Raw genomic sequence first — 18,095 nt, 5'->3', positions numbered from 1 at the left:
TATATTATATAATTATTAATTTATAATGATATGATTAATATACAATTATTATTATAATTATTGTAGCTTTTTTACTTCTCTTACATTTTCTAAATGTTCTTCCTTTCCTCTGGGTTCTGTTTTTGTTTGTCTGGGTCTCCTTTATTAATGCTGGATGATTTTTTTTCACAAGGCCCAGTGCTCTTGCTCAGACCTCTGTCTCCAAGCACGTACACAGACCATGGAGGTGCATGGGCTTTCCTGCATGGCAAGCCTGGATGGGCTGAGCCCTCATACTTTTGGAACCTCCATGCTTAATATTAGTGCTTATGTTCTCTTTGGCTGGTCATTTTCACCAAAGAGGATTCTTCTGGTCTTCTTCCTAGGTTTGGTGTGGGACTGAGGTTAGCAGGGGTTAGTTTAAGCCTCCTTGCTGATGTGCTGGGAGCTGAGTAGAAAAGAGAGAGGGGAGTATACTGTTTGATCTGACATCAGACTAAACAGGTGTTTCTCCCAGGTGGTTCTTGTCATTGTGTTCTGCTTTTCAGGCACCTCCCTTGTCCAGGGAGTAAACGTGTGGTCCTCTCCCCAGGAGTGAGTTGGAGAGCCCCTCACTGGACATGCTGGGCATAGGCAGACTGGATATAGGGTCACATTTCAAAGCCATCAGCACTGTTGTTTTTCACCTCACATGTAGCCTCCTGAGTACCTGGCACCCCCAGTTTCTGGACCTTCCTAGGGTTTTGCACCAGCGATTCACAGGCTTCCTGTTAAATGTCACCACCTTCTCACCTCGAGAGCAGTTGGTACCCACTCATTACCCTCTTTCCTGCTTCCAGAATTCTCTTATCTTTAGTTGCATCTCCTCAGAGTCCCCTGGCCCTTGTGGTTTTGTGCATTTTTAATATGTGCCTTATTGTCATTTAATGTGAGGAATCGGGAATGCATGTTTTAAACAGTTTTTAATTTGTGATGTAGGTGCCCCCTAAGTATATTTTGACAAACTTCAGCTCTATGCAGATTTTGCAGGAGTTTGGGGCTAATTTATAACATTTTGAGGTTTTGTTTGTTTTTTGGACTCCCTGTTTCTTCCCTTTCATATTTTCTCACAGAAAATACCACATATGAACATTTTGCCATTGGCCTTCCCTCTAGAAAAGAGAACGCCATTGTGCTCTGTAGGCCTTCCATCTTATCAGCTCTAAGAACTTAGTAATATTTGGATTTATTTCAAATCATTTTAAAAGAAGACCTTGACTCTCAGTTACATTCTCTTTTCCTATATTCTCTTTTTCATAATGTTGCTTTACAGTATTGATTCTTTGGCTTGAATGCACCTGAAAATAAAAATCATCCAGAAGTCATCACCTTTATGGGTTTGTTGTTGTTGTTGTTGTTGTTGTTTAGTAACATATTTTAAAATGTTACTGGATAATTCATTTTCATTCCTTTTTATGATGATTATAAGATGGCTTTGTTTTCATTGATATGTTTGAAATTTAAGCATTTGAATGAGATTTCCTCTTCAAAATACCTGCCTTAGTGAAAACATGGTTAAACTTTTTAACAGGAGCCCAGTTGAAATCATGAAATATAATCCCGGATTCAGTCATTAGAATTCTCCTTGTATTGAAACCGGGCAACTACTCTCCACACTCGGCAATCTTGTGTCTCTGTTTACAGCTCCAACAGCTTCTGAGGCTGGAAACTGCCCAGAGAGCCTTTGGAATTTAGAGAACTGAGAAAAACATTAAATTTTCTGCCTGTGTTGTGTGTCCCAGAGAGCAGATCTGTGCCCCATACAAAGTGTGAGCTCCGGGGTCGATTGAGACAGCTTGTCTGGCTGATGAAATTACCGGGAGCAATTTTATACCCTGCTATCCAAGGCACATGGCTGAGTCCATTTTTATTACACCTTCACAACTCCTCAAGAATATGAATTAAAACCCTTTGGATTTTGTCTCCTAATTCATACTTAGACCTTCCACTAGGCATAGTTGACAAAGGCACTGTTTAAAAGGTATGTCTCATCCTGAGTTTCCATTCTCCAGTCTGTGTTTTTGTTAGCCTTTTGTTTTTATATCCTCCAATGACATCCTACATTCAACTTGCCTGTCACCAAATGTCCCCCTGCTCCACCACCAGCGCCCCATTCTACCTGTGCTGTTTTCCTTCTGCTGAGACTCACTTCCACCTGTGCCCAGTTCCACCTGCCTTTCCTTCTACCCAGCCTCAGTTCTACCTATTGTCCATTCTACCTACACTTAGTTTTGTACTCAGTTCTGTCTTTCCTTCTACCCAGCCTCAGTTCTACTTGTGCTCAATTCTACCTGCCTTTCCTTCTACCTGTGCTCAATTCTACCTGTTCTCCATTTTGCCTATCAAACTACCTAGTGAAATGAGGGCCCAAACAGATTTAAAACTGGGGCACTGAGGTACTTCAGGAGGGCTGGCGGTGTGCGGGGACGAGTTCTGTCCCGGGCTCCCTCCGGGAGCAGTGCCAGGCAGTAGCCAAGGCCACACCAACAGGGGGAGCCCTGCGAGAGAGATTTTTGAAGACAGCAGACTAAGAAATGAACTAGATCAGGGGCAGACAGGGAGAGCTGGTCCCTCCTGCCAGATGGATCCTTTTCTTTCTGAACCACCTTTAAAAATATTGACATACTTTCTCTTTATAAAAACAATCTGGGCCTAGTCTCCCTCCACTCATGACTATCTGGTATCTTTTCTGGTCATTTTTTGTTTTTCTTGTACTGTATATTCTTTACATTGGTCAAATGTGTATATATAATTACTGCAGTTTTCCTCTTCAATTATTTTCTCATGCTAATAAAATGCTCCATATTTTCATAGTTAATATTTAGTGATTTAATGGTTGCACAATATTTCATCATAACACAAGTTATGGTTGCTTGATTTGCCAGATAAAAATATAGGACCCCCAGTTCAGCTTGAACTTCAGGTAAACAACAGATATCTTTTTCTAGTATATGTATATCTCATGTAATATTTCATTGCAACGTTTGGGACATATTTATTTTTCTTTGTTTATCTGAGATTCAAATGGAGCTAGGCATCCTGTATTTTATCTTGCAACCCTACAAAATATCATATTATTTACACAGTTTCTTGTGGTGGATGTTTAAAATTTTCAGCAATGCTATGAACATCTTTGGGTATGAAACTTTCTATTTTGAATTACTTCCTTTGGTGGATTATTAGAAGTAGAATTACTGAGGAGATGAATATTTATTTTCAAGACTTTTCAAACCTGTCTCCAAATCACTTTTTAAAAAGGTTATAGCAATTTATGTTCCCACCAACAGCATATAAGAGTCCTCATTCCCTGCACCCTTGCTCACATTATCATCATTGAAATACTTCTCTGCTATTTTGACAGGCAAATAACGATGTATCATTTTCATCTTTGATTGCTAATGAGGTTCACTTTTTTTGTTGTTTATTAGGCATTTAGTGTCCTGGTTTTTAAATTTTCTGCAAGTATATCCTGACTTCTGTGGCCCCATTTTGCATTGCTTTGCAGTTATAAGGAATATGTCTTATTTTTACTTATCGACTTATTTTTACTCAGCTGCTGGTGCTGGAGCCTAGTCCCTATGTTCGGGCTCAGGGATGATTCTGCACCATGGCGTTTGCTCCCAGCCTACCTGCTAGGCTACCCATTGTCTGGAAGATAAAAGCTTCATTTAGGAGTCATCTCCCAAATGCATTTAAAATCAATCAATTAAAGCATAGAATAGTAATTGTCTTCTGAGCACACAGAATTAAAGTTTTATTTTCACAGAGCTCCCTCATTTTTGTTCTTAATAAATGACTGGTTTCAAAGGGCTTCCATAAATACTCAGTTATCCACCCTTACAAGCCCAGAGATATGCTGCAGGGTTCTGTTGTGTTCACGGAAACCATAAGGCTTCATAGTATCTGCAGTATTTGCCCAGTGGAAATACTGATTCCCCAGGGTTGGGACTCCGTTCCCAAAGGGCAGGGAGGAAAGAGAGGGGCATTTCAGTGAATGTTAGTATGCAGATCATCCCTTTCCTAATGGAATTCATGCTACCCCTTAGAAAAGAGATGAAAAAGCAAGACTTACTTTCGCTAAGAAAGGAAAGCCTGAACGGCGCGAATGACTTCTGGAACCTTTCCTTAGGTTTGGTAAAGCGGGCGCGCACAGTGCCCGGCAGCACCGCCTCTGACTTGTGGAAATGGCCCGTCTTTCTGGCCCTTCTGTGCTTCCTGTAGTTAATCCCCATCGCGGTTAAACAAGGGGCCGTCTGGCTGCCTTCTCTGATATTCTTGTCCAGAGAGACTTCCCAACAGGGCATTTACATACTCCCAGGACTTGCTTTATGGAAATTGCTGTATTCTCTTTAGTTTTTTGTTTTCTGTGTTACAACAGTTTTGGCATTTGTTGCCTTGCATGAATTTTTCAGCATGACGTGACGGTCCGCTCCCTGAATTCAGTATGTCCACATCACCTGTTGACGTATCTGGCCTGAGCCTGGCTGCACTGGTATTTCTCATTAATGTTACTCTGTGCTCATACCCTCAGGATTTTGAGACCTCCTCAAGGGTTATGCTTTTCTTTCTACTTCCAGCCTGATTGTTTAAGCTAAGCACATGGATACATTGCTTCTGGTGATAAATAGCTGACTGTGTGATTTCGTTTATTCTAATGTGTAAGTCTCCACTGTATAACTGGTTTGACCTGCAGAAAATTGATTTCAGCACCTACTAGGTCCACCTAGGCTGATACAGGCCTCTTCCTCAGCAGGAAAAGCTCCTCATCTCATGGGGAAGAGTCTGGGTCACAGCAGCTGCATCAGGATCAATTGTGGGCAGAATACTTCGAAGGCTCTTCTTCCTCACCCTCTTCCAACTTTTTCTGATGACTGCCAGAGTAGGGGAAAGTGAATCTCTAGCTTGTGTTGGTCATCAACAGTGGCTTCAGATTCCTTAGAGGAAGAGTTAAAATGCGCATCTGGATGAGGGGTAAAGAAATCAGGTTAGCCAGTAAGTACCCGTCTTGTAGCCCTGGAGTACGGCCTCCACACCCAGGTTTGCCATTCACTCCTTCAGAGAGTGAAACCTCTAAGCCTCAGTTTCATTGCCTGTAAAGTGGGACGGGAAGAGAAAGCTGTGTGTGATTGAAAGAGGTCAAAGTCACAATGTTGAAAGGGCCATAGTTCTAACAGCCTTAGCACAGTGCTTGATCAGTGTGTAATATTATTAAGACGATTATCCACAGGACACATCTCATTGTCAAAAGGAGTAGACAAGACACAAAGGCAGCCTCTCTTGAGCTGAATGGTATGCCAAATATTTATGTGTTTCAAAAGTTCATGAATCGACCATTTTGCCATTTTACTAATCATTGCCTCAATGGAAAACAAGCATTATTTAGCTGTTTCCCTGAACACCAACTTGGAATCTAAATCTCAGCAATTATCATCATTCACAAATGATTTATATTTCTGGGCAAATGGAAGATATCATATCATCGTTATTGTATTTGTTCAATTTTCGTAATGTGTCCTTCGAGGACTCATTTGGAAGCAGATATGTATGCTATACATATAAAATGAATTGGAGAAAATATTGGATTTTAACATTTCACTGTAAAGCCTGTATTCCAAGTTAATATAAAAGACATTTAGGCATTCTGATATATTGCTGGTAAAAGGAGAGTTAGTAAAAGAATGCAATTTGAGAGCTCATTTAATAGGGGAAAAATAGGGACATGTCTCAAAGTATGTTTCATGCTATAATTTTACCAAACTTGTACTGGTTTAATGGGGAAAAAATATATATCCTATGTTCCTTAAATGTCATTATCTTAGGGGAAAATATTTAAGAGCAAGGAAGGCTTTACAATGTTCTTAGCAACAAGCCCCAGCAGTGAGCAGTTGCAGTTAATGGCAACAGAACTGCCTAGCTCATAACCCCCCACCAAAGCAAGCACCCTTCAGGGCATGCAAACAAACGTGTGCACACGCACGTCCACACACATACTATCTGCCTGCATTTGCAGAAGCCAGAGAGACTTTTCAGCTTTGGCCCTTTACCTTCCCCATTCTTGATTTTCTGTGTTGCTTTCTTTTTTCCTCCTTTTCTTCCTTTCTACCCAGCTCCGTCTGGTCTGAGAAACTCCCAGCTCTCCCACTTGACATTCTGATGAGCCCGCGTTCCTCCTCTCCTTCTTCTCGGGGAGGAGAATTGGGCCATAACTCATGGTGGCGTTGTGGTGATTGCCTCCACATCGGGCACGGGGGGATACAGGCTGATTTTGAGAAATTAGAGGCCTTTCTTTGTCATGGCCCAAGAAGAGAGGCTGCACACACATTTGCCTGATAATAACGGCAGCAAGTTTCCAAGAGGGCACAAAACAGAAGTGCCCACGATTTCCATCCTGTCTTTAATTTTCTTGTATTTAATGCAAAACTATTTCAAGTTCATTTTTCAGGTCTGGACAACCCTGCATCAGGAAACATTTGAGGTATTAATGGTTAGGGAGAATAAAATAGAGCCCTGAGTGTGAGCGCACCAGTGTTTCTCATTCATGTTACTGTGTGCTCATGTCCTCAGCATGGTGAGACCTCCTCAAGGGCTTTGCTTTTCTTTCTACTTTCAGCTTCATATTCTAAGGACCCCCTACCAAAAACACATTCCTGAGGTTGGAAGTGACCCATGCCTTATGCTGCTCAGCCCTGAGAGAGGAGCAGCAGAACCCAGGGCTCCGTGCCCATGCCCCGTTGCTTCTCCCTGACAGTTTCAAGTCCCAGACTCTGGGATGATTTCGGCTTTTCCCATGAGTGTTGTTCTGTCTCATCTAATTCTGTCTTTTGATTCATTTACAGGGAAACTTCGTGGCTTGCATGACAGCTATTTTACGACAAATGGAGGATTACCATTATGCCCACTTGATCAAGACTTTCGGGAAAATGAGGACTGATGTGGTAGTAAGTGTCCCTTTCACCCTGTTCATGTAACCAAGTTTTAGGGCCAGCACTTTAGACAAAAGCCTGATATCAATATATTCATCTAAACTAGGATTTTGCATGAGAACTTGTCTCCGATTGATTTCAAATGCCTCCTAGGAAGGTCTGACTAAAGCCTCGTTTCTAACAAGACAAGCGTCCGGACTTGCAGACTTGCTTCTAGGGCTGAATGGAGAATGATTCAGGGGCCGAACCCAGGGAAGTCTCTTGTCTTTCTTGGTGACAGTCTCCTCTCCTGTGCTTTGGGGTAATTGAAAATTTGGAGATGTTATCCGTGGATATCAATGGGATATCCTCCCATTAACTCCTATTCATTTATTGGTTGACTTTTTAATAGCAGAAGCCAGAGTGACTTTTCAGCTTTAAGTTGTACTCTGTTATTAATTAGCTGTAATCATGGAAGCTCATCAACATTTCTCCAAATAATTCTCTATAGTCATCCTCAGTAAAACTATGATACAACTTAATTAGGAAAAGTATAATAGAGGGGAATTGATTGCTTACGAACTACCTCCCTAATGACCTGAAATTACATTGCCATATGGCAAATATCCTCTGCAAAGCTGCAACCAAACTTGTTGGCAGCCTTCATGATTACATGTTGACTTGAACTCTTCGATTCCATTTCTAAGGATCCATAAGGTCCTGTAGAACAGGGTCCCGAATCCCTGGGCCACACAGCAGGAGTTGAGTGGTGGGCAAGCGAGCATTACTGCCTGAGCTCCGCCTCCTGTCAGATCAGTGGCTGCATTAGATTCTAATAAGAGCACGAACCCTATGGTGACCTGTGCATGTGAGGGATATAGGTTGCACGCTCCTTATGAGAATCTAATGCCTGATGATCTGAGGTGGAACAGTTTCATCCTGAAACCTGCCGCACCACCCCTTGGTCCATGGAAAAATTGTCTTCCAGGAAACTGATCCCTGGTGCCAAAAAGGTTGGGGACTACTGCAAAAGAATACCCATAGATACCTGCAGAACATGGCAGTGTCCTAGTGTTTCTATAACAAGGGTTGTTGCACTTGACATGTATCTTGTTAAGAAATGGGAGGAAGAGAATGATCTTCATGATTTTTTTCAAAGCATTGTTTCTAATACATAATTTTCTTTTTGTTGCCACTATATATATAATGCATAATTTTATTACATATCTATAGTGGCAACAATAAGAAAATTATGTACTAGAAATAATCCTTTGAAGATATAATATTTCTATATTTATATATATACACATATATATGCACATATATACACACATATATACATACACACACACACACACACACACACACACATACACACAGTCATGTGTTGCTTAACAGTTCTGCCAAATGCATCGTTAGGCGATTTCGTCGTTGCGTGAGCCTCATTGCGTGTACCCTAACTTAAACCTAGATTGTGGAGCCTACTACACACCTAGACTAGATGGTCTAGGCTACTGCTCCTAGGTTACACACCTGTACAACATGTGACTACACTGAATACTATAGGCAGTTGTAATACAATGACTGTAATGTCACCAGGTGATAAGAATTTTCAGCTCCGTTACAATTTTTGGACCACTGACATATACACAGTCTGTCACTGACCAAAATGTTATTATGCAACATGTGACTGTACTTTAAGATTTCTAAGAAGAACAAAAATGGGTCTAGAGCTTAAAACCCTAGCAGTTTCCTCTCAATAAAAGTAAGGGAACAAGAGTATGTATATGTTTTTATTTCTGTGTCTGTTTTTCCCTGAATATTAATGAGTAGTTGATAGGAGGAGTATGCTCAAATGTGTAACCTGTATCCAATGTTTATATCCCATGACTCTTTGGAAATCATTGCATAGCGAAATCAAATTTTACATTTTTACATTTTATTCCATAATTGAATCTAAACTACACCCTACCCCCTGCTTTGGTGAGTGTAAAGAATAGTTGTAGCTTAAAGCTAGAGGAACAGTTTTTTAGATAACGTTCCCGGTTGAAAAATCAAGTCTTCAGAAATAGAAGAGTTACCCATCTGGAAAAGTCAGGACTCCAATTAGTACTTTGCCCTTTTTCAGAGCAATCACTTCATAAAAATCCACACATGCAAACATTTAATCTGAACTATTAAGTGCTGTGATTGATAAGGAACCTTCAAGGTAAGTGAAAAGTGGTGATGCCGAATGGTATTTAAAAATTACTGTAGCTTGCTGAATTCCAGCTGTGTGCCCTCTGTCTTTGCTGAGATCCCAGGATCAGATGTTTACTACGTGTTGTGGTCCCAGTTTCCCAGGGGATGTTTTTCCATAGACACAACAGTTCAGAAAATCAATGATTTACAGACAGTTTGACTTCCATTAAGAAATGACGTTGACCGGGCGTGGTGGCTTACGCCTGCAATCCCAGCACTTTGGGAGGCGGAGGCGGGTGGATCACCTGAGGTCAGAAGTTCGAGAACAACCTGGCCAACATGGCAAAACCCCGTCTCCACTAAAAATATAAAAATTAGCCTGCCTGTAATCCCAGCTACTGGGGAGGCTGAGGCAGGAGAATCGCTTGAACCCGGGAGGCGGAGGTTGCAGTGAGCCGAGATCGGGCCACTGCATTCTTGCTTGGGTGACACAGTGAGACTCCATCTCAAAGAAAAAAAAAAAAAATGACGTTTGTGGTTTTTTTATACCAGAAATTTAGACTGGAAAGATTGTGAACTTTTTTACTGTTGTTAATCGTCAGAACTTTTGTAAAATGTGTTCCTATCTGTTAACTGTACCAAGTATAAGACTATTTTTCTACTCTGACAACTATTTTTTTTTTTTTTGAGATAGAGTTTCACTCTTGTTGCCCAGGCTGGAGTGCAGTGGCGCAGTCTCGGCTCACTGCAACCTCCTCCTCCTGGGTTCAAGCGATTCTCCTGCCTCAGCCTCCCGAGTAGCTGGGATTACAGGCATGCACCACCACGCCCAGCTAAGTTTTTTGTATTTTTTAGTAGAGACTGGGTTTCTCCATGTTGGTCAGGCTGGTCTCGAACTCCCAACCTCAGGTGATCTACCTGCCTCAGCCTCCCAAAGTGCTGGTATTACAGGCATGAGCCACTATGCCCGGCTTACTCTGACAACTGTTAAATAAAAGATTATTTTGTACAAAATTATTTGATGTTATTTAGTATTTCAGTATGAAATTAGCCAAAACCATTTTCCTGAGACTATTTCCTTTTAACAAGTACTAATTCAGGTTCTCGAATTTAGCCCTTTTGGTTGCGTGAGTCATTTTCATACAAAATCACACTGATTACCAACACCAATGATAGTGAGCATACAGAGCACAAGTGAAAAGACTGATCCGGAAGAGAAAAGCAATAGACATGTTCAGCTCAGAGCTCTCAGGACGGAGGCCATCCCAACCCTTTAGGATTCGAACCACAAAGAATCTGTAGAATCTTCTACACTGGAGTTGCTGATCTGCCCAAGGGGCTGCTGGCTGCCACGTGTCCACGTCTCAGTAACAGAAGCAGAGAATGTGCCCCGATTCTCTGTAGTCAACTAGAAGGGAAGGAGGAGGGCTTTGGGACTTCTAGCAGAAAGTGTTGTCTTGCCACTTGTCACAAATTCTCACTGTGTGGCTTTGGAAAACACACACTAAATTTTCCTACACTCTTGCACTTCTGTGACCAGAAGTGTGTGGGTGTCTCCCATCGCAACCCATTCCCTGTTGCCAGCAGGATGTCCTACAATTCAGTTCAATTCTGACACCATCTACCTGCAGTTAGCATCAGATTCTGCAAGGAAAAGGGCTTATCTGACCTTACTCAGCTTTCACCACTGTTTTCCTTATTCTCTTTCCCCTGTGGATCACAAAAAAATTTTACAAATACAGAAAAGCTGAAAGAATAATACAATGGAGCCAGTCTCAGTGGCTCACGCCTGTAATCCCAGCACTTTGGGAGGCTATAGTGGGAGGATCTATTGAGCCCAGAAATTCAAGACCAGCCTGGGCCACATAGTGAGACCCCCATTTCTACAAAAAATAAAAAAAAAAAATTAGCCAGGCATGATAGCTCACGCCTGTAGTCTCAGCTTCTTGGGAGGCTGAGGCAGGAGGATTGCTTGAGCCTAGGAGTTTGAGGCTGTGGTGAGCTAAGATTATGCCATTGCACTCCAGCCTGGGTGGTAGCATGAGACCCTGTCTGAAAAAAAAAAAGGAAAAAAAGAAATGGAAATCTTGCTACCTGCCGCCTGAATTCATCAGTTGAAAGCATGTTGGTGTATTTGCTTCCGTCACGTGTCTCCAAGTGTCTCTATCTATACAGCCAACCCCTTTCAGTCAGTGAGACACAGGGGATGCACCTGCCCTCAGCTGTTCAGCAAACATCTCTGGGGAGGAAAGACATTCTCTGTTGGTCTTATTGCTCCATCAGAATGCACCAACCACCCCTCATGCCATTTATATTCAGATTTCCTTCATTCTTTCCAAACTTTTATGTCATTTTCACCCATCACATCTGGTGGTTGTGTCTCTTTAATCTTTTTCTAAAATAAATTCATCACCATCACATTGTTTTATTTTCTTTTCATAGCATGGCTTTTCAGTTTTTCTGAAGAGATCAATCCATAGCTTTTGTAGACTATCTCCCATTCTGGACTTTTTTAATGCTGCCTTGTAATATGCCTTTCAACTGGTTTCTGTATCCGCCTGTATGTTCTGCAAACAGAAGCTTGTTCTGAGATTCAAGCTCAACTCTTTGGCAAGAGTGTTTCAGTACTGGTGTTGAAAGCTTTCTGCTGTGTTACTTCAGGAGGCTGGGCATGTCATGCTCACCCACTACTGGTGATGCTGAATTTGACGGCTGGGTTAAAAGCTGGTAACTTCCAGATCCCTCCATTGTGAAAATATGTACCTCTTCCTACCTTTGCAATTATCAGATAATCTTTGGAGGAAACTTTGATTCCACAAAAATGTGGACATGTCCTATTTCCCTAACAATCCTTCATTGGATGGGTTGAAAATCTATGGCTGGTCCTTGTCTATAATGGTTACTCCTTTGGCTGAGCAGAATGGAAATGTCCTAAGTCTAAGAGTCAAGATGTTTTGTCTTTAGTCTAAGAGCATTGGGAAGCTGTTGGAGAAATGGGTTCCGTGTGATGTCTGGAAAGCATTGATGCCTTGATCAGATTTATCATTTGAAAAGTGAAGCATGGGGACAACAAAGGACAAGGATGGACCTAAGTCCAGGTGCGAGAGGATGGCTCAGGTGCGAGAGGATGGCTCAGGTGCGAGAGGATGGCTGTTTTTCAAGTGGGTGGAGACAGGGATGGAAAGGTGCAGAGTTATGACACGGTCCTGCCTCTGAAATAGATGGATGGCTATTGTTAGAGCTGCCTGCTTATTGTATAAGACATCCTGTGAATAGTCAAACTAAAACATGCAGCCGGGCACAGTGGCTTACACTTGTAATCCCAACACTTTGGGCGGCCGAGGCGTGAGGATTTCTTGCGCCCAGGAGTTCAAGACCATTCTGGGCGATATAGCAGGATACCATCTCTACCAAAAATTAAAAAAACTAGCCAGGCATGGTGGTGCACACCTGTGGTCCCAGGATACTCAGGATGCTGAAACAGGAGGATCACTTGTGTCCCAGGGTTGAAGCTGCAGTGAACTAAGATCGTGCCACTATACTCCAGCCTGGGTGAGGGAGTGAAATGAATACATAAAATAAATAGAAACTAAAACTAAAAAATGCAACAGGAATAAATCCACGTTGAATGATGACATTTTCACAAAATGCCCCTTGTTGACTTGGAGACCCTAGTGAAACAGTCTGGTAAGCCTCATCAGCTGCTCGAGGCAGACACAGCTGTTAGGGGCCACCGCCATGGCTAGTGAATTATGCAGAAAACAAGGAAGCCTTGCAGAACCTCATCTCCCACTAGATGCAGCATTTTGTTTGATCAGCAAAGTACCAAAATTTAGCAGCTGAGCCATACTAATGAAGTATGGGACTGTGTCTCTTAGAAAAGAAAGAGAATTGGGAAAATATGCTTCTCTTCCAGAATAATAAAAACGAGAGCCTGTATCTCAATTATTAGGATTTGAGAAGTAATCATCAAGAAAGCCAGCAATTTCATGCAAATGGAGATGTGACTGAATTGCGGTACTCAGCCTACAAAATATGCAGCCTGGTCGTTAAAATGGGAAACTCTTGACAAAGTGAGGAAACTCAGTAGTGAAATATGAATTTCAATAATTAAACTGGAAAAGAAGCCATTTGTTGTGTCGGAAGGGAGGACTGGGATGCTCCCACTCCTGAGATCAGGAGGACACAGTGCCCATGTGCAGAGCTTGGAGGACATCTGGACTGACTTTTCCAAGTTGATTTTGTCCAGGTCACTAATGTCTCCTCGACTGGAGGCATCTGCTCAAATAGAGTGATCAGGATCACTCATTTTATTTACGGTGGGGGCACACCAAACTCCTCACACCGCGGACTTCACCTGCCAGAACCTGACTTGGCCATTAGAGTTGGAAAGAAAGTATCTTAACTTTGAACATTAGCTTGTTATTGTCATCAAATTTAACTTGTGCCTCTTTGTAGGAACTGCTTATTTAGACCTTTGTACTGGGAATTGCTTTCTTGGCTGCTTAAATTCTGTTCACCACCTTGGCCTTCACAGCCATTGCACCTAATTATGATTCAGGAGATTAAATAAATGAGAAATATCCACTCATTTGACAATCCCTGACCACGGCCTCGTTTTTCTAAGACAGTTCTTGGTTGCCTTTCCCACCTTGGGTGTTGTATGAGTTTGGGGCTACCAGGGATGTGTGCTTTCTGGGATAGCCACTTGTTTTGTTCAGGTTAGCTCAGAGCACCTGTCTAGCTCTCGAAAGTAGGAAATCTTCTAATTCTGATACACACATAGTGGACAGCCCCTAGGAACTGGCTGCCCCTTCCTGATGCCAGGCACATTCTCATTGGCGTGGAAGCAGGGTAGATCAGCTGGGTGTGTCCTGAACCCTGATTCTTTTCAGTTGCCCTGCGAAGTACAGAGCATCATCTAAGACACCAGAAGCATAACTCGGTAGCTTTTGGGGATGTAGCTGCCATCTAGGAGAGTTTGGCAACATGGCCATACACTCAAATGGTTTACTGTGTGCCGAATCTGTGCAGATGATCAGGAGTTCCTATTGGAGCCTTTCATTTTGAAATTCTATGAGAAAAAGGAACAGACAGTAGTATCCTGTATTCAACCTGAAATCATGTCCTGTTCATCATGAAAAATAGATTTAGAGCAAACATAAGAAAAAGCTATAACCTGCAATCCTTGTTTGTAAAAATCATGTTTTCCTAGAAGCAGAAAGGATTTGAATGCCTCTTCCTAACCTTTGGGGATTTACTCTTTAACTATTAAAGAGACAGGCTCAGGGACTATTTCAGAATATATTCTTGAAGCAGCCAGCTCAGACAGGAGGTGCTCGGGTAAACGGAAAGACAAGTCTAATTCACAGCTCCTATGAAATGTATCTTCATTACTTTTCAGGATGTTTTCCTTCGGCCCTTAAAAATGGGGTCTTTTATAATCTAATCATCGATGGGGGGTGTATCGTTTTTACCTTTTTCTTGGTGGGCCATTTCAGTGTTTTGTTTTTTTTATTTCAGGATTTCCTAATGGAAACATTCATCATGTTTAAGAACCTCATTGGAAAGAACGTTTACCCCTTCGACTGGGTGATCATGAACATGGTGCAAAATAAGTAAGTGTGGGGAGAATGGCTCTCACCTTTTCTATGGCTCCCAATTCATGTCTGCTGGGAACAGTGATGTTGCCTGGAGACCAAGCTGGCTTCAATAAAATGTTCTGCAAACGCTGTTCCTAACTCTGTGAGGCAAACAGTTCTAGGGAGACATGGACTCTGAGTTTGTGGTGACTTCCTTATGACAACACAGGGCTCTAGCTGTAAGAACTTGAGCTCCATCCCCTGGAGAAAAACAGCCTGGACCTGGATCTCCCACAGCTGTCGTCGTGGGCACATGGGTTCTGCTCGGCGTCGCTTTGCGCGCTCATGTTACCCACATGTTTTTATCAGCCCTAGCCACCGTCAGCTCCATGCAAGAGGCTTTTGCAAAGTGTTGACATTTCACATATTTCAGTTTTTTTAATCATGAGCATTTTCTTCATATTCATTAAGTATTGAACTTGTGCCTTGTTTATCATCTCCGGTGAGGGCTGTTGGTTAATTTTCTAGTACACTGGCTTTCATCATTTCTGTGAGCACTAACAATGACCGTAGAATTCTCAGTCACATGGGATTTTTAAAAAGAACTTTCTGTTCATCTCTGTTTTTCTTTCTCATTGCAGTTTTTATGGAGATAATTGTGGGTTCGTGTGCAGTTGTAGAAAGTCATAGAGATCTTGTGTATAAGGGAGTTGATGTTGCAATTCACTGATCTTACTCAGATTTCCTCAGTTTAATTTGTATGCATTAGTGTTTGTATTGTGTGCAGTTTCACCACATGCATATACTGTGGACTCCACCGCAGTGAAGCCACTGAGCGTTTCCATCGCCACAAAGGTTCCGCTTGTTGCCCAATTATAGCCATGTATACCTCCCCCCTCCCCACCCCACCATCCCTAAGCTCTCTCAACCACTCATTTGTTCTTCATTGTATAATTGCTTCATTTCAAAAATGTTACATAAGTGTAATCATACTGTATATATGCTTTTAGCACTGGCTGTTTTCACTTTGCTTAATTCACTGGAGATCCATTTAGGTTGTTGCCTGTATCAATAGCTTATTCCTTTTTATTGCTGGGTAGTGTTCTATGGTACGACTGGACCAAGTGAGATGAACCATTTTCCTGTTGGAGGACGTCTGGGCTATCCCCAGTTTGTGGCTCTTATGAATAAAGCTGCCACCAGCCTTCGTGCGTCTGTTTTTGGGTGAACGTGAGTTCATTTCTGTGGCATATATGCCTTCGTGGACAAATGCTGGGTTGTCGGGTAATTGCACATTTCATGACATAGGAAACTGCCAATCTATAGCTGTACCATTTTACATTCCCACCAGCCATGTGAGTGACTCGGTTTGTCTGCACCCAGCCTTTGCTGTTGACACTGTTTTTTATTTTAGCCGTGCTGGTAGGTGTGCAGTGTATCTATTTGAATTTTCTGTGATGGCTTTGCCTCTTTTTAATGCCTGTTGTCCTTCCCTTCGACAAATCCAAAGCAGCACGACCTTTCCTTTGGCCTCCTCTGGGTTTTGCTGCTTTCTGGGGCAGCAGAGACAGATTGGCCTTGTGTACCATGGCTGCAGGAGTCCTGCAGACCTCCCTGAGGGGTAAGCGTGAGGGAGGGAGTGATGTTCCCCCCACGTCAGATCTTACTGAGGTTGAAGTCTCCTTCCACACATCAAAGACCGCATTTGAGAGTAGATGGTGAGGACGCCCCAGAGACCCTGGCATTGCTGTATCCTTAGCCCTGGCCCAGGGACCAGAGTGGGGGTCCTGGCCTCTGCTCCTCCTCACCCTTCCACCTGCTGGGTGACTTTAAATGATTCCTGTGGCCATCTCTCAGCTTCCAAGTCGTCGTCTAGAAAATGATGGACTTAAAATAAAGCATTGGTCTTTTCCCTTTTCTCTGTCAGGATGAGCTTTTGCGATGGACAGTCTAGATTTCCTCTGAAGAGCTCTGTAGGGTTGTGTTTTTAATGGCTGTATTTTGCACATGGAGAAAACAAGCAAACACACCAGCAACAAGGATCAACACCCCCGCCGCCCTGGAGCCATAGATGGCATGACACCATTGGCCAGGAGCAGAGGTGTGGCTGAGCAGGCCCCAGAGTACAGGGTGTGGAGGCGGCATGGCCTGGTGGATGCCGTGCTCTGCGTCTGCCTCCTGACTCCTCCACGTGTAGACCTGACCTTCAGGTCTCCCAGTGGAGCAGCATATCCTGGCTGTCAGGCTGTGGATTCTGTGGCCCCGGGTGAGCACTGCGACAAAGGTCAGGCGGGACGGGCTCCCTGAGGTTGCATTCATGTCGCTTCTACTCCGAGGGTCTCCTGTTTAGGAGGGCATAGTCAAAATCTACTTATTTTATGGTTTTTTTCTTTCTTTCTTTTCTTTTTTTTTTTTTATTGAGAGCCGGTTTTCAATTGGAACATTGTGGCCGCATCATTCTCTCTTCCTACTTCCCTGTTTTCCTCCTGCCAGCAACCCCGCGCTACATAAGGGTTGCGGCAGCACTGGCCGCAGTGCAGAGCCACACAGTCACTAAGTAAGTGGTCTGGGGCTCAACCCTGGGAGTGCTGTGGTTCTGGTTCTCTTCTCCAGAGACCTTGTCCATCTTCTCCTGGGATATTCTATTGTTTGTGGGGTGAGCAGGTGGCTTGATCCACATTCCTTGGAATCATGAATTCAGTGCAAACCAGTGGCAACCTTCCCCGGCCAGCACCCCTACTCACTAGAGCCCCTCCACAGGGCACGGTGCCTGACACAGGTACACGCACTGCAGCAGCAGGTTGGTGCAGTGGCATTTTGGACCAAAGCCTTTCCGTCTTAGAAACAGGGAAGAGAGTCTTTTGTTTTGAGGACAGGGAAACCCTGTGGGAGAAGCCACAGTGCTCAGTGTCCTCTCAGCGGTTGATTGGATGAGACTTCTGAGGATAAAATCTACCTTGGTGATAATAAAGTCCACCTTGTTCTCTTGTTCATCGTGTACACAGACGGCAGCTGCAAAGACGTCTTGACAAGGGAAGCAGCCTGAATGTACAATTCCTACAGTTTATTTTCTGTTTTACATAAAATGTTATGCTGAACCGTCTAATCAAGGGTTCTAGTACTCTGAGGCCAGGTCGTTGGGCAGACAGTGTTTCCTCCATGGGAGCTTCCTGCAGAGAAGTGATGTGTGCCTGTGGGTGTGCCTGTGCTCATCTGTGTGTGTGCATGTGGGTGTGTGTGTACCCGTGCTTATCTGTGTGTGCACATGTGGGTGTGGGTGTGCACCCGTGCTCATCTGTGTGTGCATGTGGGGGTGTGTGTGTACCCGTGCTCATCTGTGTGTGCACATGTGGGTGTGGGTGTGTACCTGTGCTCATCTGTGTGTGTACATGTGTGTGCATATGGGTGTGGG

The 18,095-nt window shown here is 43.2% G+C and overlaps 1 protein-coding gene across 2 annotated transcripts in view; it reads left to right on the top strand.

Annotated features, from left to right (window-relative positions):
• The window catches only part of DOCK1 (dedicator of cytokinesis 1), a 489,568-nt gene that overhangs the window by 271,031 nt on the left and 200,442 nt on the right, over positions 1–18,095 (top strand). For both annotated transcript variants that reach the window (XM_011930180.1, XM_011930179.1), the window contains exons 27-28: positions 6,855–6,956; positions 14,625–14,719. In XM_011930180.1, the coding sequence (XP_011785570.1) occupies positions 6,855–6,956; positions 14,625–14,719 (197 nt within the window). The remainder of the gene's footprint in view (positions 1–6,854; positions 6,957–14,624; positions 14,720–18,095) is intronic.

The sequence above is a fragment of the Colobus angolensis genome, unplaced genomic scaffold, assembly GCF_000951035.1.
Source record: "Colobus angolensis palliatus isolate OR3802 unplaced genomic scaffold, Cang.pa_1.0 Scaffold85, whole genome shotgun sequence".
NCBI lineage: Eukaryota > Metazoa > Chordata > Mammalia > Primates > Cercopithecidae > Colobus > Colobus angolensis.
This window is presented reverse-complemented; position numbering and strand designations above follow the sequence as displayed.